This window comes from Lipophrys pholis (assembly GCF_963383615.2).
Source record: "Lipophrys pholis genome assembly, chromosome: 9".
NCBI lineage: Eukaryota > Metazoa > Chordata > Actinopteri > Blenniiformes > Blenniidae > Lipophrys > Lipophrys pholis.
Window position 1 is genome coordinate 4245719 of NC_137639.1, and position 24102 is coordinate 4269820.

The 24102-nt window shown below is 45.1% G+C and overlaps 1 protein-coding gene across 1 annotated transcript in view; it reads right to left on the reverse strand.

Moving 5' to 3' along the window:
• tsnare1 (T-SNARE Domain Containing 1) overlaps positions 1-24102 on the reverse strand; it is a 230307-nt gene that overhangs the window by 86775 nt on the left and 119430 nt on the right. Inside the window, exons 5-8 of the mRNA XM_080472247.1 lie at positions 20440-20530; positions 20274-20348; positions 20105-20161; positions 13933-14085 (exon numbers count right to left, since the gene is read on the reverse strand). Of these exons, the coding sequence (XP_080328373.1) occupies positions 13933-14085; positions 20105-20161; positions 20274-20348; positions 20440-20530 (376 nt within the window). The remainder of the gene's footprint in view (positions 1-13932; positions 14086-20104; positions 20162-20273; positions 20349-20439; positions 20531-24102) is intronic.

A 24102-nucleotide genomic window follows, 5' to 3' on the forward strand; every position in this document is an offset into this window, starting at 1 on the left:
CGGGACTGACACTGTAACAGGGCTTTTCCACCAAAAAGAAGCAGGAGGTAGTTCACGGCCGGTGCCAGGGCCAGTTCTTAAATGAGCGCCACCAAATAACCGGTTCTTTTTCCACCATTAATGGAGCCATGTGAGAACCATGTCATTGCGCCACTGATTTCACCAATATAGCGTTGACAGCCCGCATACAGGAACGAGGTCACACGTATTATTAACTTAAGGGAGCGACTTATTATATCGTTCCCACGCATTATTATTTATTATTTTCTCTATAACCACTCCGGGGCTCCGTGTTCGCTGTAGATTTCAGAATGCCAGTTAAGAATCTCTTCCGCCTCGTAGGTAGTGAAAACGCCAGCGATAACTCCGCCCCCAGCTGATGACGTGTCCGGCCCGTTTAGCCCCTGATAGGCCGGGGCTTTGGCAGTGGAAAGACAAAGAACTGGTGCCAAGTCTGGCCCTGGCTCTGAACTAGCACCTGGTTCTTTCTGGTGGAAAATCCCCCAAAGAAATCTACATTCCAGAGCTTTACAATATCACAATCTCCTCTGACACGAAGCATCGCCCTATTTCCCATTTAGATTTTCAGTCTTTAAAACAGTCTTTCAAGACAGCAAGTATTTTCAGTATTAGTACAGAAAAGGTGCTTAAGTCTCCAAAGGGGGAGAGCGAAATATTATTTATACTATTAATACATTTATAGTACTGATGTTTTCTCAGAAACTCAGTGAGATTACAATCTGATTATACTTCAACTGAATTGAAATATTAACAGTATTAAACCTGCTCCTGTGTTAGCTTTCACAGCCTAATCTTACGTTTATGGGTCGCTTTCAACCCGTGTCTTAAGTCAGCTGTAAATGACAATTAAAAAAAAAAAGTTTCTATCATCCAATTTGTTTGTCATCTCTTGGTTACATTGTTAGGCTTCATTAGCCATGAACATATTATTTAAAAATAAATTGATGTGGGGCTCTGGGCCTTTCTTTGTCATTACACCTCAATTTCAACTGAAAAAAAAGTAAAATAAACCTTGAGAGTAATATAAACCGATAAAGGGTTATTGTGTTACCTGATTATTCCTGAGTGATATTAGAACACATCTCCTGAATACATTTGTTTTATTTTTATTTCATTTTTTATATTTTATTAATAATAACTACAGTAACAGCTGTGGTGTTATGGGTCAATATTGACCCAGATATATTTACTTCACGAACAAATGTTAAAAAGTATTTTTGTTCAGCAAGAGAACTTTAAAACTGAGGAGGTCTGGTTTGAGCCTGTAGAGGGGACAAGGTCTGGTCTGAGACTGTAGAGGGGAGGAGGTCTGGTTTGAGCCTGTAGAGGGGACAAGGTCTGGTCTGAGACTGTAGAGGGGAGGAGGTCTGGTTTGAGACTGTAGAGGGGAGGAGGTCTGGTTTGAGCCTGTAGCGGGGAGGAAGGTTTGGTTTGAGCCTGTAGAGGGGAGGAGGTCAGGTTTGAGCCTGTAGAGGGGACAAGGTCTGGTCTGAGACTGTAGAGGGGAGGAGGTCTGGTTTGAGACTGTAGAGGGGAGGAGGTCTGGTTTGAGCCTGTAGCGGGGAGGAAGGTTTGGTTTGAGCCGGTAGAGAGGATGAGGTCTGGTTTGAGCCTGTAGAGGAGAAGAGGTCTGGTTTGAGCCTGTAGAGGGGAGGAGGTCTGGTTTACGCCTGTAGAGGGGAGGAGGTCCGGTTTGAGCCTGTAGAGGGGAGGAGGTCTGGTTTGAGCCTGTAGAGGGGAGGATGTCTGGTTTGAGCCTGTAGAGGGGAGTGTGGCTGGAGGTCTGGTTTGAGCCTGTAGAGGGGAGTGTGGCTGGAGGTCTGGTTTGAGCCTGTAGAGGGGAGGAGGTCTGGTTTGAGCCTGTAGAGGGGCTGAAGGTCTGATTTGAGTCTATAGAGGGGAGGAGGTCAGGTTTGAGCCCGTAGAGGGGACAAGGTCTGGTTTACGCCTGTAGAGGGGAGGAGGTCTGGTTTGAGACTGTAGAGGGGAGGAGGTCTGGTTTGAGCCTGTAGCGGGGAGGAAGGTTTGGTTTGAGCCTGTAGAGGGGAGGGTGGCTGGAGGTCTGGTTTGAGCCTGTAGAGGGGAGGAGGTCTGGTTTACGCCTGTAGAGGGGAGGAGGTCCGGTTTGAGCCTGTAGAGGGGAGGAGGTCTGGTTTGAGCCTGTAGAGGGGAGTGTGGCTGGAGGTCTGGTTTGAGCCTGTAGAGGGGAGGGGGTCTGGTTTGAGCCTGTAGAGAGGAGGGTGGCTGGAGGTCTGGTTTGAGCCTGTAGAGGGGAGGAGGTCCGGTTTGAACCTGTAGAGGGGAGTGTGGCTGGAGGTCTGGTTTACGCCAGTAGAGGGGAGGAGGTCCGGTTTGAGCCTGTAGAGGGGAGGAGGTCTGGTTTGAGCCTGTAGAGGGGAGGAGGTCTGGTTTACGCCTGTAGAGGGGAGGAGGTCCGGTTTGAGCCTGTAGAGGGGAGGAGGTCTGGTTTGAGCCTGTAGAGGGGAGGATGTCTGGTTTGAGCCTGTAGAGGGGAGTGTGGCTGGAGGTCTGGTTTGAGCCTGTAGAGGGGAGTGTGGCTGGAGGTCTGGTTTGAGCCTGTAGAGGGGAGGAGGTCTGGTTTGAGCCTGTAGAGGGGCTGAAGGTCTGATTTGAGTCTATAGAGGGGAGGAGGTCAGGTTTGAGCCCGTAGAGGGGACAAGGTCTGGTTTACGCCTGTAGAGGGGAGGAGGTCTGGTTTGAGACTGTAGAGGGGAGGAGGTCTGGTTTGAGCCTGTAGCGGGGAGGAAGGTTTGGTTTGAGCCTGTAGAGGGGAGGGTGGCTGGAGGTCTGGTTTGAGCCTGTAGAGGGGAGGAGGTCTGGTTTACGCCTGTAGAGGGGAGGAGGTCCGGTTTGAGCCTGTAGAGGGGAGGAGGTCTGGTTTGAGCCTGTAGAGGGGAGGATGTCTGGTTTGAGCCTGTAGAGGGGAGTGTGGCTGGAGGTCTGGTTTGAGCCTGTAGAGGGGAGTGTGGCTGGAGGTCTGGTTTGAGCCTGTAGAGGGGAGGAGGTCTGGTTTGAGCCTGTAGAGGGGCTGAAGGTCTGATTTGAGTCTATAGAGGGGAGGAGGTCAGGTTTGAGCCCGTAGAGGGGACAAGGTCTGGTTTACGCCTGTAGAGGGGAGGAGGTCTGGTTTGAGACTGTAGAGGGGAGGAGGTCTGGTTTGAGCCTGTAGCGGGGAGGAAGGTTTGGTTTGAGCCTGTAGAGGGGAGGGTGGCTGGAGGTCTGGTTTGAGCCTGTAGAGGGGAGGAGGTCTGGTTTACGCCTGTAGAGGGGAGGAGGTCCGGTTTGAGCCTGTAGAGGGGAGGAGGTCTGGTTTGAGCCTGTAGAGGGGAGTGTGGCTGGAGGTCTGGTTTGAGCCTGTAGAGGGGAGGGGGTCTGGTTTGAGCCTGTAGAGAGGAGGGTGGCTGGAGGTCTGGTTTGAGCCTGTAGAGGGGAGGAGGTCCGGTTTGAACCTGTAGAGGGGAGTGTGGCTGGAGGTCTGGTTTACGCCAGTAGAGGGGAGGAGGTCCGGTTTGAGCCTGTAGAGGGGAGGAGGTCTGGTTTGAGCCTGTAGAGGGGAGGAGGTCTGGTTTACGCCTGTAGAGGGGAGGAGGTCCGGTTTGAGCCTGTAGAGGGGAGGAGGTCTGGTTTGAGCCTGTAGAGGGGAGGATGTCTGGTTTGAGCCTGTAGAGGGGAGTGTGGCTGGAGGTCTGGTTTGAGCCTGTAGAGGGGAGTGTGGCTGGAGGTCTGGTTTGAGCCTGTAGAGGGGAGGAGGTCTGGTTTGAGCCTGTAGAGGGGCTGAAGGTCTGATTTGAGTCTATAGAGGGGAGGAGGTCAGGTTTGAGCCCGTAGAGGGGACAAGGTCTGGTTTACGCCTGTAGAGGGGAGGAGGTCTGGTTTGAGACTGTAGAGGGGAGGAGGTCTGGTTTGAGCCTGTAGCGGGGAGGAAGGTTTGGTTTGAGCCTGTAGAGGGGAGGGTGGCTGGAGGTCTGGTTTGAGCCTGTAGAGGGGAGGAGGTCTGGTTTACGCCTGTAGAGGGGAGGAGGTCCGGTTTGAGCCTGTAGAGGGGAGGAGGTCTGGTTTGAGCCTGTAGAGGAGAGTGTGGCTGGAGGTCTGGTTTGAGCCTGTAGAGGGGAGGAGGTCTGGTTTGAGCCTGTAGAGGGGAGGGGGTCTGGTTTGAGCCTGTAGAGAGGAGGGTGGCTGGAGGTCTGGTTTGAGCCTGTAGAGGGGAGGAGGTCCGGTGTGAGCCTGTAGAGGGGAGTGTGGCTGGAGGTCTGGTTTACGCCTGTAGAGGGGAGGAGGTCCGGTTTGAGCCTGTAGAGGGGAGGAGGTCTGGTTTGAGCCTGTAGAGGGGAGTGTGGCTGGAGGTCTGGTTTGAGCCTGTAGAGGGGAGGAGGTCTGGTTTGAGCCTGTAGAGGGGAGTGTGGCTGGAGGTCTGGTTTGAGCCTGTAGAGGGGAGTGTGGTACAGCACAGCAGCGTCAGCCTGTTTAAGGTGAGCCAGCCTCAATATGAAGAGCCCATTAAGCATGCAAGGCAGCCACTGGTAGGGAGAACGCTGATAGACAGCACGACCCCTGAAGAGGCGTCTGGGAGATTTAAGGCATTTTCACACCTTGTTCACTCTGAGAAGTAACTTGGAACTCTCAACTGCTTTTTCCCACTTAGTTTGCTTCTCCTGGCCAAATGTGAGCTCAGCTATGAGAGCAAGACCTCACTGAGAGAGGGCGCTCTTCCAAAACCAAGCCCACCGCACGTGATCTGACTGTAATCCAACTACAGCACACACACACACACACACACACACACACACACACACACACACACACACACACACACACACACACACACACACACACACACACACACACACACACACACACGACATGTGACTACAGAGGGACTTCTCAGCTGTCTACAGGAGATAAATACATTTTCATATGTTCATCCATGCATCTTTCATTCAAGCTGCAGAGCAGCTTTGAGGCCCCACGGTCACCTACTGCTATTTTACAGACAGAAATAACCTCATATACACATTTTTAAACTGTAGGAGGAAAACACAGTAGAAATAATAGGACATATGTACACAGAGAACATTAAGTCTTTGCCCCAAATTAATCTGCAATGAAACTGGATGTTGGGAGGTGAGAATACAAACCACTACACTACACTGAGAAAACTAAATAAATAGATGGACCAACTTAACTGAATTGCTTCAAGTGGTAAAATCTAAATGAATTAATCTAAATCGTGAAGTTGGAAGATGTTACCAACTGAAGCAATTCAATTGTTAACATTGGTTTGATGGAGCGCTGAGACCCACCAACACTATCGGTAACACCATGGAGGCAAACCAGTCTGGGAAGGAACGTACCAAATAAACTAAAAGTGGATTTGGCAAAAAAAAAAAAAAAAAAAACCATTAAAAAACAAAACAATAATCCATCACAAATATAAAAAAACAAAAACAAGAGCACAACTGAAGAAAATGAGATTGGAAGAAGGGGTATAACACGCCAAGTCACAGGGATCCAGCTGATGAAACGTCCCAGACCACATTAAGAGCTGCACGCCTGCTGAAGCTGAGCTGTGCTTTAAAATCAGACGCAATGATGAAAACTCTAATGTTTTCTGATGTTGAAAGTCCCATTGTGCATTGTAAATCAGACCATTTGCATAAACTCCCACCACCTTTTTACATGATGTGGTACACACACTTGATATTCATGTTCGTGAAGGGAAGCCACTTGATGAATAGTGTGTTACTTCAAATGTCAGCCAGCCTCGAGCCTCAGCGTCTCAGCAGATCAGCTTCCACCAGCTCCAGACGACGGAGGCCCATCGGATGACTCAGTGCTGCGTCTGAGTGTTTCTTCTGTTTCTCCAGGTAAAGAGAGCGGACCCTAACGACATGGGGGAATCATTTCTACCAGAGAATCTTTTCATTTCTAACAGTCAAACAGCTTTGCCACATTAAATCAATTTAAGAGACACTTTTAGAACACTGAAAACCTGACAGCCCAAACACAAACGGAGGACGTCAGGTTCGTGGTGATAATAACTCCCTACATTTCTTCCTGGGCCTCAATGTGCACAGTGGAGTGTTTCACCTGGTTCCTCCCCTGGTCCAGGCACACCGACAGACTCTGGGACCGCGGGGATCCTCCCTCTACATTGGTCATCACTTTCTATCAGTGCTTGTCACTTCGAGTTCCCTCTGCTTTTGCTGCATAATGGCACATCACAAGGGATGCACATTATTTCTTATCGTGTGGAGGAGCTTGCTGCAGCTTTGTGCTCCCAATCAACCCTGAATATAGATCAGAACGCAGCCTCAGATGAACTCAAACTGAACAAAGCCGCAAAGAAAACATCTTATCAATTTTGATCACATGACAACGTGGCTTACAGAGCGGAGCAGTGCCACAGTTGCAATCTAGATCCTGCTGATACATGCGAGTGCATGATACTCGCTTCAGTTCACATGGGAAGATGATTAGACAAAAGAAACTGTCTCCATAACAACAGCAAATGAGCAGTCTTCCTCACCTCCACCTCGTACAGATCAGTCTGTGGGCCGGAGCACATTCCCACTGGGGATGTTTTATCACCACGATCTGTCACACACCCTCCAACAGCTCGGCAAACACTCACCATGTAGATGCACACGTTTCAATCACAGTGCAATGTGACAGATATCTGAGAGGGTCCACGCTGGAAGAAAATGTTCACCATGACTGAGATTTTATAAAAGAAGCTGTCCAAAGGTTTTATACACAAACTGCTGATGAAAGTCAAACACAGTTTCTGTTATTGGCCTCTGGAACCTTCTCAGAATATCCCATGTAATCATATTTTTGCTGAAAGAAATGATCTCTTGTAGTCTTCGCCTCCAAGAAAGTGTATTTTTTAAAAGGACTTAAAAAAGGATTTAATGTTTAAATGTTTTAATGCTCGACCTAAAGACGTTAAAGGTTTCTATGAGGCAAAGTCACTTTCCTCACATGAATGCGTTCACAATGAAAACTGTAGATATGGAGCTGGAGGTCAGTGCAGATTATTCTTTGCATTCAAAAAGATAGAGTGTGAGATCAGAATGACCTTCATGTGGTTTCGATTTAACTTTATTCAAACAGCACCCGTCATTTCACACTTCTTCACATTGTAACGTCAGTAAAGCAGGATGTTGGACATTTAGTTCATTTAGATCAGTGATAAGAGCTGCAGACACTTTGAAAAAGCATGTTTCACCTCTTCTCAGGTGGTTTCCCAAACATATGGGCCTGTATGCTTAATGTACGTGGGCAGAAGACCCAAACTCTTGTACATACATTATGGAGAGTATCATGAACGAGGGGACACACAACCTTTAAAATGCTCCGTCTAATTCTGCAATGAGGTTTCAGACTATGAGTATCAACAATCATCTGATCAGGTATGTGGAGGGTGGAGATGACGACTGGGTAAAAACAGTGGGGCACTAATACATAATTACCACGGGACAGCTTACAGTCATCGGGACGATCAAAGTTGTCTGCGTGGAGGATGAATAGGTTTTTGTTCTCATCTGTGATGTTCAGTCATTCGCCGTCCCAATCCTTCATATGACTCTCGCCCTCTTTGTTAAGTGTGCTTAATGCTGATATGAAATTCTCCCCACATCTCCCACCCGAGCCCAAAGGCACAGGTCAGCAGGATGCAGCGTCACTGCTGCAGCAGAAAAACCGTTAAGCAGATTTACTCACACGCTTGCTGCTGAGAAAAGAGGGCGGGGTGGAGAGGACGCGGGCGTTTGTTCTCACACCAACTCGGTGACAGAGATCGTTTTCGCCCTTACTGTATAAACGGTTTATAAATGTAAAATGATGTTTCCTCACTGGCAGGAGCCCAAGAAGAGCACACATCTGAATATTGTGGTGCCAGCAGCAGAGCCTGAAGGGCAGCGAGGAGACGAGCAGGGGGCGTTAAAGACAGGTTACACTGAGCCGGAGCTCATCTCGCTGTTACCAAACGGCGTTTGCTCTTGTACTCTTGGACTTAAATCTCTCCACCTGGTCCAGAACTCAGAAACAGTGTCTGAGGGAGCAGCTGAGAGGAGATGCTGGGATCAACGGTCTGCAAACAATTCATTGACTGTGACGTTCAAGTTACTGTGATTCAGTCTTCCGTCTTCATCGTCAACACAGTGGGGCTGGAAAACACACGGGCCTTGGGCCAAACGTGGTCCTTGGTCCCCGGGGGGGGGGGGGGGGGGGTGGGGAACAGTCACTCTGATGTTTAATTAATGGGCAACAAAAAACACAGAAGGAGATCTGATGCTCACAAAGTAGAAACAACGTTCCGAAGTTACAATCTGTTTTCAGCTTCAGTCTGAAGAGAAACACTGTGGAGGACAGGATTTTAACTCGTTCAGCAGATTTGCCAAGTAAAAAACAAAGATTTAGCATTTCTTGTGCGAGCATTAAAATAATAGCTTATTGAGGAGAAGCTCCTCATTGTCAGGCGCTGACATGATATTTCATCAAGTATATGTCCAAAGAGAACAGGCACGCACGCACGCCCGCACGCACGCCCGCACGCACGCACGCACAGTTTTTTTTTTCAATGGCTTGGAACATAACAAACCCACATTGGATTCTCAAATCAGATGATTTGATAAAAACTGATAAAATGCAGCTGACGAAGTGAACAGGGGACATGATGGGATATGAAGGTTCATGTCTGCAAATCTGGAAACAAAAGTCGTGGATCAACTTGATAAAAAATGTGACTAAAAAGTGGCAAACTGTGAAGATGTTCAGAAGGTCAAAAGTCATGAGTGGATGAATAGAATAGAATAGAACAGAATAGAATAGAATAGAATAGAAGCTTGTCTCCGAGGTAAATTCTTCTTTTTCTATTTTTGTTTTGTTGAGATAATAAAGTAATCCTCCCAGTGATAACATTTCCTACTTTTGTAATGATAAGTTGGTCCTCAATAATTTTAGTATCAAGCATTTTCTACAAGTTTGTTTTCTTTTTTTTTTTGGGGGGGGGGGGGGGGCAGAGAAAAGTGTTTTTATTGTCGATACTCTATTCAGGTGAATTGATGAGTTACAAAGGAGTTAAACAGAGTAGTTTCACAGGTTTTAATGGTGCTTGTGACTCTGTGGGATTTAGATGATATAACAGAACACAACACAGTGATGTTTGTAAAAAGTAGTTTTTTAGTCTTTCATATAACGTGCCTTAAATATTCTAATCAGGGGCAGCCGTTGACAACCATCTTCATCCATCACTCCATTACAACCTGTTTATACTTAAAATTTAATGTTTTTATGTTGGTTATCTATTGATTTCTTCACTTCTTATGATATTTGTTATTCTCGTATTCTGTTGTTTTTAACGTCTGAAGCACTTTGCGCTGCATTCTGAGCTACGTATCAAAGTGCTATATTTGTCAGGATTTATTGATCGATCGACTCGTGAAATTGAAGAAAAACTGAGTTGTGAATTAAAAAGTGGTTAGAATTTGAGTCTTTATTAAAAGTACTTGAAGAAGTGCAGTTTTAACCGTGGGGTTGCGGTGTTGTTGTGGATTTAAGGTTTTGCAGACTTAAGGGTGTTTCTAGTGAAGCTCTGATCCACTGGACTCTTCAGCTGGAAACAAACTGTGCAGCTGAAGATTTGTCTTGTTTTACATCACATTCACTAAAGAAAGAAATTGTGACTGAATGAAAGTCATGCTTTCTGCGAGCATTTAGCACATCCGCCTTACCTTGACTTGAATTTTAATTCAGCTAAATGTCAGAGCTTTTTCTGATGATATTTTGAAATTGTTTTCATGATTGTGCCTGGAGGTGTTTCACTACCTCTTGGAAATACCTTCATTTCCCTGCTGTGACTGTTATGTTTCTTGTACATCTTAAACCGCAGTAATGACAACAAGTAAGAGACAATTTGTTGTGTGAACGGAGTAAGTTATTAGAAGGAAGCTGAAGTCTGAATGAGCAGATAATCAAGTCTGAGCAGGATATCAGCATTTAGATTTCACACAAGGTTGGTATTCTCATCATTTTTCGGGAGCCAGCCAGCGATACGTGATCAGCCATAACAATATTAGCTTTAGTCTGTAAAGAGGAGAAAAATGAAGGCACTTTCGATCGGCAGGGTTAAAAAGAAATTGTTCGCCTAATAAATGGCATTGTCCAGGAGCTGTTGGTGGTCTTCTTGTGTGTGCTGACATAAAGGCTCGCCTCCAGTGGAGGGTGGAACTGTGGATGGTCTGTCCTGAGGACACACTGGGAGGACAAACATGCCTTGCTCTGGGCCTGTTATTCAGTTTTTCAGCTGAGACAGGTGTGGTATTCAGATTCCCCTTGAAACCTGTCCTCTGTTCTGCCCTCAGCATTTTTTTATGATTTCATTTTTGATGAAATGATCTCCTGTGCCAAAGCACATAAAGTGCTGCTGGGAGGTGACAGTCTGAGGGGTATCTGAATGTGGAAGGGCTGCTCCGGAGCCTGGATACTAATATTCTGACTTTCATCTCCTTCCAGAACATGTGGAATAATATGATGATACTCAAGGACGATATGTCCAAAAAATTCAATTGGCTGTCCCGCGGGGATGCTGGTGCAGAGCGCGGCGCTGTCGTTACACACTGAGGCTGGCATGGTGCTAGAAAGACAGAAATCTTTTTAATGGCTCAATGAAATGATGGAGTCATGGCAGGGGCCGCACGGTGGTGCGGTGGTCAGCACTCTGTCCACAAAATACCAACCTGCAAAATGCCAAAGTTACCAATTTACTGGATGTATTAGCGTAGACATCATTTAATTTGTTCAATTAGCATCTAATGGGGCCGTGTTATTGTTTTCATCATCACATTGAAAACACAGTTTTTCATCACAGCTGGATTTTCTAAAGTGAATTCGAATATTTCATCTACTTTTTGCATCCCGTGAGACTTGAATAGAACGATGTACTTTTTTTTTTCATTTCTATACAAAAGGGGCATTTTTCTATCATCATTTCATTCCGGAGATTTGTGATTCATTTCTGTACAACTGATTGTGGAAGAGAGAATATTTCAGGCATAATGGAGCATGTTGAGTAACCTCTTCTAAACATCCCTGAATGCATACAGATATGTTATATAAGCTCATTTTATCCATATAGCAGAGGCAGAGTATGAATATATTTAAATAATATGGCATCTTTGAGTAAACTTTCTGTGTCATTTAAGTATCTCGAGGGACGTCAAAACATCCCCCTCTTTTATTGTATTTTTTTTTTTTTAATCCATTTGATAATCAGGGACTTTTTTATGTGAGGATGTCGATAGCTGCCACATTTTTGTCCAGCGGTTGTTTGCTGGTCCTCCCACATGTTGGACTGTAGCCTCTGAGGGTCTATGTGTCGTCTGCCGCACTGACGTCTGCTCAGAGAAGTCCACTGACTGTGAATACATTCTGAGAACTCAACAAACCACGCGCACACAGTTATTGCCAATCAGTGTTCTGCTGAGACGAGCCCCCCCAGGACCCCCCAGCTGTAACTTGAGTCTGCAGAACACACTCATTCACCCAGCGAAGAAATCTAAATTAACTCTACAATTACATTCAGGCTTTTCTACAGAGACAGAAAGAAGCAGCCAACAATGACAGAAGTGTTGTTTGTGGGTTGACTGAAAACATGGCCGATTTAGAGGACTGAGTGAGTGGGGGGGGGGGGGGGGGGAGCATTGTTCGACGTGATAGCTCTCCCAAAAGGGACAGTATCAAGTCCCTCGGCACCTGCCTGAGCACTGATGATGACATTTATCCATGCTGCTATGACTAAAGCGCAGCACAGACGACAGCGTCTGAACACCAATCATCTGCCGGCCCGTCGCGCCTCCAGTACTGAAATGAAGCTGTCATTGCTGCTCGCTGGGTTTCACTCTGTGGAAGAGAGATTGATGCTCTTCCTTTGTCGCTCCTATTCAGAACTGGGCTTCTTTGGTGGTATTAGCTGATTTGAAAGGTTGATGAAGTTCAGACAGCTTCAGCGGGACACAGAGATAGATCTTCATTACGCCACAAAGAGCTCATAAAAGATGATCATTAGTCCTCACAGGTCTGCGCTCCACAACTGGATTTGCAGTCATTGTGTGAGGGAGGCTGCTGCAGCTCCTGTGGCTTCGTGTCTGACTTCATTCAGGCTCATCGATGAAGTGTTCACAAAACTTTACAAATCATTGACCACAGGCAAAACAAAATGCCCCAACATAAATCAATTGTCTAAATCCAAAGTATTTCCTGCTGCATGGTAAGAAACGGAGCACATGGTTCCCCAGTTGCCTTCCAACTTATTCTGTAAGCACAGAAGAGGCCACAGGCGCCCACACTATTTCAAGTAGCAAGGTTCTCTTAAGGAGCAGAGCGATCCACCTCCCAGAGCATCGTCCAGTTTCAAACACACTGGACATCTTTCACTTGTTCTAACTGAGCAGTGAGAACTTCCATCCATTCATGCTGTCACCTGCATCCTGTCATCTCGGTATGGAAATGATTCCAGACTGTTTAAGCGACACACAGGTTTCAGGAATCAAACATTGTAATTCCTCACACATTCACTCAGGTAGAGGAACAAACAAGTCTATGTAAGCAGCAGAGTAATTGGGTAGCATTCAATATCCTGCAGCAGCATTAGCGTACTTTGACAAAATACTAATAAGCTCTGGAACTAGGGAGGGAGGAGGAGAGAGAAGACTGTTGGAGCTTCTGCCTTCGAACTCGGCGTGTGTCGGTATCCTAGGAGACCATCTCAGAGGAAAACAATCACCTGGTTTGTTTCTTAATGTGCGTTTCTGTCTGAAATACTTGGCTCTTACAGTGTTCCCATCATTGATGCCCTCTGTGCTTCAGCAGACTTTGGGTCGTGGCTCTGCTCCTGGACAGCTCGTGTGATACTAGTGTGAGCCGCTGAGAGGAGAGAGAAGACCACCCAACAGGATTCCAAGCACAACAGTGTCGGTGTGAGTGTTGGAAGCTGGAGGGCAGTGTGCGAGTGAGGGAAGTAAACAACGATGGTTGCTGCCCACTAAAACCCAGTGTCAACGAGTTTGGCCGCAGAGAAACAACATGCACTGTGACCACACATTAGAATTTACAACAATATCACCAAAAATATACATTCACACTAGAAAAACAATGACCTGCAATGATTTGTGATCCAGAGACCTTCAGGCCTTCAGAAGAGACTCAAACTTACAAAGTGTGTTAACACACTGACTTCTCTCACCCTCACACAAAAACCACACACATCGAAATGTGACGCAAAAGCCCAGGGAAGCAGAACTGTGTCGGCCTCGTACGTGTTTTTTCAGCGTGTACTGATGATATGGCAGACTTGATCTTGTTGTGAAACTCAGCCAACATTCACAGTGCTGCTGGGAAATGAAGTAAATCCTTCATTAAAAAACAGCTTGAACCTTTTTTGGCAGCAGACGCTGTAAGCATGTTCCTCCCCTGGCTGCTGGAGGCGTAAGTTAAAGGACACGGTGTCTTACAGCTTATCTGAAGATGTTCTCGTGTGAACATACAGTCCACTGTTATCTTTCCTTTCTCAGCTTTCCTGGGAATGTCCTTCCATGGATATCGTAGCTCACTGATGACCTGCATGTGTTGAACTCATGAACAGAGACTTTAGCCTGTTTCAATGAGCTTTTGGTCAAAGCACCAGACTTTTCTTTCGCCTCAATAATCTCATTGGAACCATCAAGTCAGTTGGACTTCCCCTCCTCCCGAACCAGATTGATTGTCTCATTAAATGTCTCTCTCTCTCTCTCTCTCTCTCTCTTCTTCTCCGGTGGTTTCCAGAACTTGAGCAGCGGTGACTCAGAGCAAAGTGTGCAGCGGTTCGTTTCTTTGCTGGTGGAGTGTTCTCACCTCGATCTGAAGCAGCGCCTCCTCCCGCTGATGAAGCACTTCCACGTCCTCCTCACTGATCTCGGAGAGGAAAGCCTGCTCTCCTCCGTCTGAGCCGGCTGCTTCTCCAAACAGAGGTCCTTCCAGCAGCTCGGTGGATGGTGTCTGAGGACTCTGCAAGAACACGCATCAGTTTAAAGACCAGCACCTGGGTCCGAGGAGGAACTTCTTCTTACTCCAAGATAAAACTGCCCTTTCCCGTTGCTGTGTTTTCACATCACAATGAACATTTTCAGCACCGATAACATAAAGAGGAGAACTTTGTTTGGCCCTTCTTCTTTACTGCAGCAGCCTCAGATGGATTCTGTGCCTTTCTGTGAAGAGTTATCATGTTTTCTTGGTGCTAATAAGGTTTTCTCTGTACTTGTTTATGTATGTTAGATGCCTGTGTGTTGATCTTGTGATTATAGGATGAATTGTCATGGTGACAACCTGCCATAGACAGCTGGGATCTGATGCGACCCCTCATGACCTCAAGCTTCATAGAATTGAGTATAAGAACATAAGGCACACAGGCCACAACCAGACTGCAAGAGGCTTCAATCGGCCACTCGTTCACATGGGACATTTCTGAATTATTTTGGGTGAAATCAATTAGAATTGTTAATAAAAGCAACTACAATCCCCAAATCTTACCGGTAAAATTAGCTGACATTAAACCTGAAACTAAGCAGCCAGTGATAGCCAGCTCGCTCATCACTCCTGAAATAGCATCGGTGTGTTTGTGAAGGCTGCAGAGGTCATAGAACCTGAGAAGTGACAGGTTGTATTCCACCACGTCTTATGACAATCACGATGGCAAAGAAGATATGCGATTAAATTAAATCAGGCAATATGACAAGCCTTTAGTTTTAAGTACAATATGACCCGTAGTCTAAAAGCTTTCATCTTTCAGAAGGTTTTGATTTTTCATACAATAGGTCAAGAGGTCAACATGTGTTAAAATATAGTTCCGGGTCTCACTGTATCAAAAGTGAATGATTTGGATTTAAGTACAGTGACTGCCACCGCTTCAGAAAAACTGACTGCAGCAGGGAAAAAGTCCAACTGAAATGTTTTTCTGAGAGTAAAACAGAGTAGCTGTCATCGTCACAAAGGGAAGACAGACTCCATATTTCCACCATGTAACTTTTGTTCAAAACAAAAGAGAAGATCAAAGAGAGGCGATTACTTTTATAATTAAAGTACTGACAGTTCAATGCAGACTAAATGGTGTGGCCATTGGCTTTAATCTTTAACAATGTTGGCTGAGTGCAGAGTAAAGTATAGGCTAAACCTGCTCACTCTTATACAAGAGCAAACAGAAGCAGAGGAGGAAGAAGACCTGCATTTCTCTTCTGCATCACGAATGTCTTCCTTCTCTGTGAGTCTGTGCGTCCAGGGTACGGGAGGACAGTGGGTGACTCCGGAGGGACAGAGCTGGGACCGACCTGGCTAAGTCACACACGGCCAAGGGATTGACCCAGGACCGACCCAGGACCGACCCTGGACCAACCCAGGACCGATCTGGCTGAGACAGAGCAGAGGGAGTGACTTCACTGTGTGAGTTCACTGTGTGAGTTAACTGTAAGTTCACTTTAACATTACCGTGAGTTCACCGTGTAAATGATGGCTCTGGTTATACTTTGCCATACTGTTCAGTGCCGCTCCGTTCCATCCCAGTGGAAACGTGGCTTAACAGTTCTTTATGATATGATGCAGCCTGGTTGTTAAGAGCTTTATAAGTTAGAAGGAGGATTTTAAATTCTATTCTAGGTTTAACAGGGAGCCAATGAAGTGAGGTTAGTGTTGGAGTGATGTGATCTCTGATGCTGGTTCTTGTCAGGACTCTCGCTGCAGCATTTTGAATCATTTGACGACTTTAAGCAGTTATTGTTTCGCCCTGATAATAGGGAGTTACAATAGTCTACTTATCGAAGTAACAAATACATGGATTAGTTTTTCAGCATCACTCTGAGTCAGCATCTTTCTAATTTTGGAAATATTACGGAGGTGACAAGAGGCAGTCCTGCAGATTTGTTTAATGTGGGAGTTGAAGGATAAATCCTGGTCAAAAATAACTCCCAGGTTCTTCACAGTGGTACTGGAGGTCAGAGTAATATTATCTAGTGTTACATCTTGAGACAATATTTCTCTCAGATGTTTTGGGCCAAATATAATCAATTCAGTTTTATTCGAGTTCAGAAGCAGGAAATTATGGCTCATCCAAGCCTTTATGTCTTCAAGACAAGCTTCTAGTTTAGAAAGTTGGTTATTATCGTCTGGTTTCATAGACACATAGATTTGTGTGTCATCTGCATAACAATGGAAGTTAATGGAGTGTTTTTTAATTATAATAGGAATAGTAGGCAGTTAAAATGCACTGTGTAAATTCACTGTCGCGGTCGACTACAGTTGACCTCAGCTGTGTGAGAAAGAGTCTGGAAGAAGCAGAGGATTGATGTTTTAGAAAATACTTTTTCTAAACACGTAAGAATGGCAGGTGGCTGTGGCTCAGTTGGTAGAGCAGCCATCTCCCAATTGGAAAGTTCCAGGTTCAATTCCCCTGTTGACATGTCAGTGTCCTTTAGCAAGACACTGCCCCCAATGGATGCATTATGCATCATGCATGGCAGCTGCCTTCATTGGCGTGTGAATGGGTGATTGTGACTAACAATGGAAAGTGCTTTGGGGACTGCTATAGTGGTTTAAAAGCATCATATAAGTGAAATCCATTTCCCATTGAAGACACCTGCAATCTTTTTCCCTCCACTTGTTGAAAATGCTTCTGCAGCACTAAATCCACTCTGATGTTTCCATCTTCTGCACTTAAAAAAATAGAGTTTAACCAGATCGTTCTTCCAATGTGTCCATCCACTGATTCAAAAAAATATGGACACACACACACACGCACACCAGTCCTGCTCAGGTCCAGCTCCAGCACAGAGGAGCTGCTGCCTTGCTGAGTTGTCCCCTTCCAATTTCCACGTGCTTCATGATGTATTAATGTTGAGCCAGTCCCAATGAAGACCCACCCTTTGACCCTCCCACACTTAGGAAGCTCTGCTCTGGCACATGGCACCACGAGAGGAAGTACTTCCTCCTCTTGCCAAGATGGACATGTGTGGGCGGAGCCAGTCCAGCTCACACAGACAACACCAGATTGTGCATGCAGCTCCTATGATCCAATATTCAAATTTCTGAAAATCAAGACAAACATTTGGGACAATGAACTTTGAATACAAGGTTTTTGGACCCACGTGAAACTGTTGAAAAGCTGTGTAATATGACCCACTTCAAGTGGCTATAGACATCAGGTTCTGTTTGACACAGAAACACATGTCAGGTTTTTTAACTTATTTGGTCAATTGTGGTTTTATCAAGCTTCAAAAGCTGGTTATTTATGTTTTCATTCAGTAACACAGTGTTAACTTTTTTCGATCTACACTAACTTCATTTCCAAAGGAGTCCTTGATCCTACGTTGGTTTCTTTCAATCCTTCTCACCCTCCGAGGAATGTGAGCTGGAGTTGTGTCTGAAAGCTTGATGGCAGTGACATTAAACTCCCATTTGATTCGTGCTGGCTTCATAGTTAGAAGATTGTGGGCTGGAGTTGGGCCTTTCTGTGTGGAGTCTGCAAGTTCTTCCTGTGTGCTCTACAGTACTCTGGTACTCTCCAGTATGCTGATACTCTCCAGTACTCTGCTTCTCTCCAGTACTCTGGTACTCGCCATTACTCTGCTTCTCTCCAGTACTCTGGTACTCTCCAGTACTCTGCTTTTCTTCAGTACTCTGCTTCTCTCTGGTAATATGCTTCTGTCCAGTACTTTGGTACTCTCTAGAACTCTGCTTCTCTCTGGTACTCTGGTACACAGCAGTTTCTGCTTCTCTCCAGTAATTTGGTACTATCCAGTACTTTCACATTCAAATAGATTGTTGTTCAAGACAGTTCTGATCCACAAGCAATACAAAGCATTATTGAACATGTACTAGTTTTATTTCAGGCTTCACTTCTAAGTTCATGCTTAGTCACTGGAGAGCCTTTAAACAGTCCATTTGTTAAATATGTGATTTTCCACCATGTATTATTTATTCATTTGGATTTATCATTGCTGCATTTATTACATATATCTTCACAGAAAACATTCTGTTTTGAAACAGTGTGACTAGAAAGAAAAAGTCCTTCATTCATTCATCATCCCTCGGTTTTAGACAGCTGATCCATTGATATCGGGCAGGATGGAGCCAAGTTTTCATGGTGTTTACAACAAATTATGAATATGGCAACAGAAATGGAGACTCGGCAAACCTTTTCTGGTCCAGTTCTGTGTCTGTGTTCTGTGTGTTCTGTTTCTCTCTGTTCTCTGTAAACTCTGGAGATGGTTGGTGTGAAGATCCAGCAGATCGGCAGTTTGTGAAATACTCAGACCAACAACCATGGAGGTTCAGAATCACTTCAATCACCTTTTTCATCCCACTTTGACCTTCATCAGCTGACCTTCATCATGTTTACCTGCAGAACCCGGTGAGCTGCTCACATCAGACTGGAGGAGCAGATTTAAGTTTGAAGATGACCTCACAGACTACTCTTGTACCAGGTGTTTGCACACTTGGGTTATCAAGATAGTTTGGTCCTTAATGAGTTCTTTAATGGAGGTTACTCTAGAGCCCCGTTTCCACAGTGCTCCTTGGTACCGGTGCCGGTCAGGTGGGGGTTGACTATCCGTAACCAGACCCGTATCAGTGCCGCGTTTCCATTACACGGGGAACGGTTTGAAATGTAGGCGGGGTTATGAACGGTTGCGTAATCATGCAGGATGTGACGCCATAACTAGTGGACATTTTCAAAAAAGTTTCCTGATTGCTGCAGAAGAAGTGATTGGAAATGGCTGCTTGCTGGGAGAACAGCGGTTGTCACGGACCAATGAGCAGACGGCAGTGTTGAAGCCCCTCCCCCTCATATCCGGCACATTGTGCCTGGTACCCCAAGTGGAGGGGTAGCGAGAAATGGTTACCAATGGTACCGGTTGGTAACGGTTCCGAGGCAGTGGAAACGCACAACAACCGGTTCCGACCTGACCCGTACCGGCACCAAGGGGCACTGTGGAAACGGGGCTTAGTACAAGCATAAAGTTGTGGAATTATTTCACATATGATGGCGTTCATTGGTCTTTAAAAGACAAACAATGCTTATTGAAGTTAACTTACAAGGTATCACACAGCTGTCAGCAGAACTCTTCCATGAGAATTCAGTCTGCATGGAGAGAGGCTGAAAGTGGCCCGACGACACACTCACACTGCGTGCACAACGGCCGCTCCATCTCTTCTTCCATAATGTGTGTGGATGCTCCTTTCAAATATCCAGTCTCACTTATTTTGTGTGAATGAACTGTTTTGACACTTTGTGCCATTTTTCAGAAACCATTTTTAGTCCTGCTGTTATTTTAAAGGTATTTGATCATCTGTAAACTACATTACCATCTGTTTGGAAAGATTTCACTTTGTTATCAACCGGACAAGTTTTCACTTGCTTCAAGGTAACCTATTACTTTAGTAAGGTCGTTAAAAGAAAGATGTGGCACATCTTTGTAATTTACAGCTAGATTTACAGATACATGGTCATTTGAATTATTTTTATTGCTGACATTTGAGTATGTGCAAAGGTTATGGACCATGTGTTTGATAGATTATTTGACTTCTTAACAGTAAATATTAGACCAACGGAATGCTTGATATTTAATATTTGAATTTATCTTTAATAAGGACACTTGTGAGGAACATGCATTTGTGGGATGGGCAGCAGAGCTGAGTATGTGGGTTTAATAAGGAATGTCACTTCCACCCCTCGTGCTAATGGCTCCACAAAGTGAAAATATGATTTGCCTGTGGTCAGACTGGAGTCAGAGGACAGATATTTTAGCAGTGCACACAGAAACATGAATGACTTCCTCTGTAATATGACCATGAGTGAAAGGAGACAGAGCTTCAAAGGAGCTCTCGTAAGGATGCAACTCAATAGAGAAACGCCATATAAGATAAGATAAGATAAGATATCCCTTTATTTATCTCGCATGTGGAGAAATTTGTATATCATCATTCCTGTCATTTACGAATGACAGAGAAACAAACAGAGTATTTCATCCTTTCAGCTCACCTTCTTCTTGTCTTTCTGTGCTGGAGGGAGCAGGGCCCTTGAGCGCTGTGCAATTTTCTGAGAAAGCAGCAAATGAAGAGACAAGGTCAAGAAAACTGTTTGTAGACATCACTCAAGGAACACTTCAGCAATATATGCTATTAACAGAAGATGTTTGATATGTGGATACCTTCTGCAGGTCCCCATAACGCTGCACAGACTCTGAGAGTTCAGTCTTCAGTCTGGTCAAACGGAGACGGTCTTGCTGTGGAACAAAACAAGAGCAGTTTTATTGAGCTTAACTATTGTTTAATCTATATTTAATTCTTCAATATGAGAGCTGGTGCGTAGATTACCCGTGAGGAGCCACTGATTATATCTGAGAGCTGTTTGATGAGTTGGCTGGTGCTGGTGATGACTTTGTTGGTTTGCTGCTGAGTAGAGTGTCTGGAAAAAAGTTAGAAGACACGCATGAGTATTTACTGAAATACATAAAGACATTTCAACACTGTACAAAGACATTCACATATACACATTATATTTGGAGCTTGTTTACAGTGGTGGTGGTTGTGTGTGTGTGTGTGTGTGTGTGTGTGTGTGTGTGTGTGGGGGGGGGGGGGGGGGGGGGGGGGGGGTCACCAACAACCAAACAGACCATAATACCCCAAACAAAGACCAGGTCCCAGTCTTGGCGAGACCCGTAGGGGCCGTGTCCCTCATTTTTGGGACCAATATAAACTCAGACATGGATGCAAAACCCATTCAAATGCATGCTTGTGCCACTCATTGGTCAAAAGGAACCCAGACTCAGTGGGAGTCCAGGAGGTCATACTTGGCTCAACACGATGCTTCAGGGCATGTAGTACATATGCCAGCCCAGGTTTAAAAAAAAAAAAAAAGTTTTCAGACTCCTAAAACGCCACCCTTGTGGCTGATCGGACAAAAATGGTGCTTTTACATGAAACGTCGTTCTCATGTGGACAACCTCCTTACTTTTTCCAGTCTACCAAGCCAGTAAACAGACGTAAAAGGGGACACAAAATCGCATGTGGAACCACAGAACCAAGCCCAAGATTCATCCCGCTGGACGAGAAGAACATAGCTTGGTTTACTTTTTTAGTCAACCATTTTTGTTGGCTCGTCTGAGGACGCTGCACAGCCATGAGGACGCTGCACAGCCGTGAGGACTCTGCACAGCCGTGAGGACTCTGCACAGCCGTGAGGACGCTGCACAGCCGTCTTCCCAACCTGCACGAAGAATGCACGTTTCTCCTAAAGCCGTTCTTCAACAGAACCGTAAAACCGTAAAAAAAGGACCAATTTTCGTGGGACTAAAATGCACGCCTCTACCGTGTCCCTAACCCTCGCTTCTGTCAGTCTGCCCCAGGGCAGCTGTGGCTACATACATAGTTTACTACCATTGAGTATGGAGAGAATGAATAATGCAATATAAAGCATCTTTCAGTGTCCTGAAAAGCGCTATATAAAACCAATGCAATATTATCTAAATGAGCAAAAACTGGACTTCCGCCTACGTCATGATCGCGATCGAAACACGTAAACTCTTCAGTTCTGACAGACCCTGAAAAAATAGCCGTCTGATAAAGTTTTTTTTGATAAATGAATATTAGACTACGTGAAAAAGAAAGCCTAGCGGGCATGCCAAACCAAAACACGAACAGGAGAGAAGCAGGAAAAGTGAGTAAAACTGAAGAAGGAAAACCAGGCCATAAGCAGCTAACGATGGCCGAAGCTACTCCACTAAAAACAAGTGAGGATGCTAGTAACAAGGATAGCACAGGGGCCAACGATGTGTTAGCAGAGCTACGAAAACTCTGACAGGAAAATACAGACTCATTTTGAGAAGTAAAATCCTCTCACACCAGAATGGAGACCAAGCTGACCAGTTTTGCTTCACGCACTGACGACTTGGAACATAGAATGACCGAAGCCGAGAACAGAACGAGTGCCGTGGAAGATAGCAATGCTAAACACGGGAGAGTGCTAAGCTACCTGCTGCGCAGAGAAGCCGATCTTACACAGAAATGTTGATATGGAAAATCGACTGCACCGCAACAATATGCGCTTATACGGGATTCCAGAGGTATCAGAGAAAGACGACATGGTTGACTTCGTGATACACTTTCTCAGGAATTAGCCGAAGATACCGGAGGGGCTGGAGATTAAAGTGGAAAGAGCACACCGAGCTCTCGGGCTGAAGCCCCGAGGCACGGCCCCTCCGCGATCTATCATAGTTCTCTTCTTGGACTTCCAGGTGAAGCACACAGTACTACAGCAGGCATGGAAACAACGCAATGTTCAGTTTGAAGGCCATACGATCTATTTTGACCAAGATTACTCGTCTGAAGTGCAGAAAAAGAGAAAAAAAGTCTGGGAAGTCATAAAAACGCTCAAAGAGAAGAACATCAAGGCCCAGTTGCCGTACCCTGCTCAGCTAAGAATGTTCCGGGACTCGGGTACCTACATCTTTACAACACTGCTGGTGGCACAGCCTACACTGAAAGAGCTCGGCATGAACGTCATGCTGGAGGACAGAGAGGTCCTTGAGATGAAGATGGCTCGAGATGCTTGGACAACACAGTCCAACAGGGGGAGAAAGAGCCGGCGCCAGCTGAATACATCAGATATAAGGGAGCTCATCTGTAGAGAAGATGAGTAGTGCTCAACAGGGTATGAGTAAAATGAACAATTTGTTTCGAGTTGAATGACTCATTTGTCAAAATCTTTTGTTGTTTGAATTCTGATTTTGAGGCTTAAAATATCATACTGAGGTACATTAAGAGTGGATCTGTTGGGGAGGGGGGAGGGGGCCACCATCTGACTTAACAGGAGATTGGCCTTGGGACGGTCTGAATGCAACCACAGGTTTGCCAAGAAGAACGTCTCCACCGCACAATGTGCACCTCACCCGGAGAGCAAACACTCTCTCCCCAAAGGACACTGGGAGTGGGACGCCCTTTACTTGTTCTTCAGCTGTTCTTACTTCAAGGGCTAACCACTGGTTTAATGGAAGTTCATAAAGATTCGCTCAATACAGTAATTTGCATTGATGTTACTTTTGGGTTTTTTTGTGGCACCCGGCAGCAGTATGTGTGGCTGTATATTTTTGCTGTTCCTAGTTACTGTTTCGATCATATAGTATGAACAATCTCAATGCAGTTAGTAATAATATAAATGGTATTCATCATCCCATCAAAAGGAAAAAAAAATGTTGTCCCAACTGGAAAAACTAGACTGTTCAATTGCTTTAGTCAAAGAAACCCACCAAAATGATACAGAACACCAAAAACCACGAAGGGAATGGGTAGGACAGGTTTCTAGTTCAGTATGTAGAGAGGGGGGGACAAGAGGGGTTGCCATGTTAGTACACAAAGCACTGGGCCTCACTGTTGGAGAAAAAACATGCGGACAAAGTAGGTCAATACATTTTGATTGTAGGAAGAATAGGAGAGACAAAAATGTCAATTTTAAATTTGTATGCCCCAAACTAAGATTATACTAACTTTTTCAAAGATATCTCTGTTGTTCTAACTTCACTTGCTGAAGGGTTATTCGTAATAGTTGGAGATTTCAACTGTGTGCTGAATCACCAAGTAGACAAACAACCTTTTGAACCAGGCCCAATACCAAGAGTACTGCGGAGTATGATGGAAGAGCTGGGCTTAGTAGATGTATGGCGCCAAAAACATCCTAAAGAAAGAGACTACACGTTTTTTTTCTAAAATGCATGGTGGGTACTCCAGAATAGATATGTTTGTTAAAGGGAGATATGTATAAAGCAGCTCACTGCAATATTCAGCCAATAACAATTTCTGATCAGGCCCTGCTAGTTCTTTCATTGGCCCTGGATAAAGCCAACAGCTTGAGACAATGGTGGTTAAATGTTTCCCTCCTTAATAATTTGAGTATTGTACAAAATATTAAGCAAGAATGGAAAGACTATTTAGAACATAATGATAATGGAGAGGTCTCAACATCGACGCTATGGGAGGCAGAAA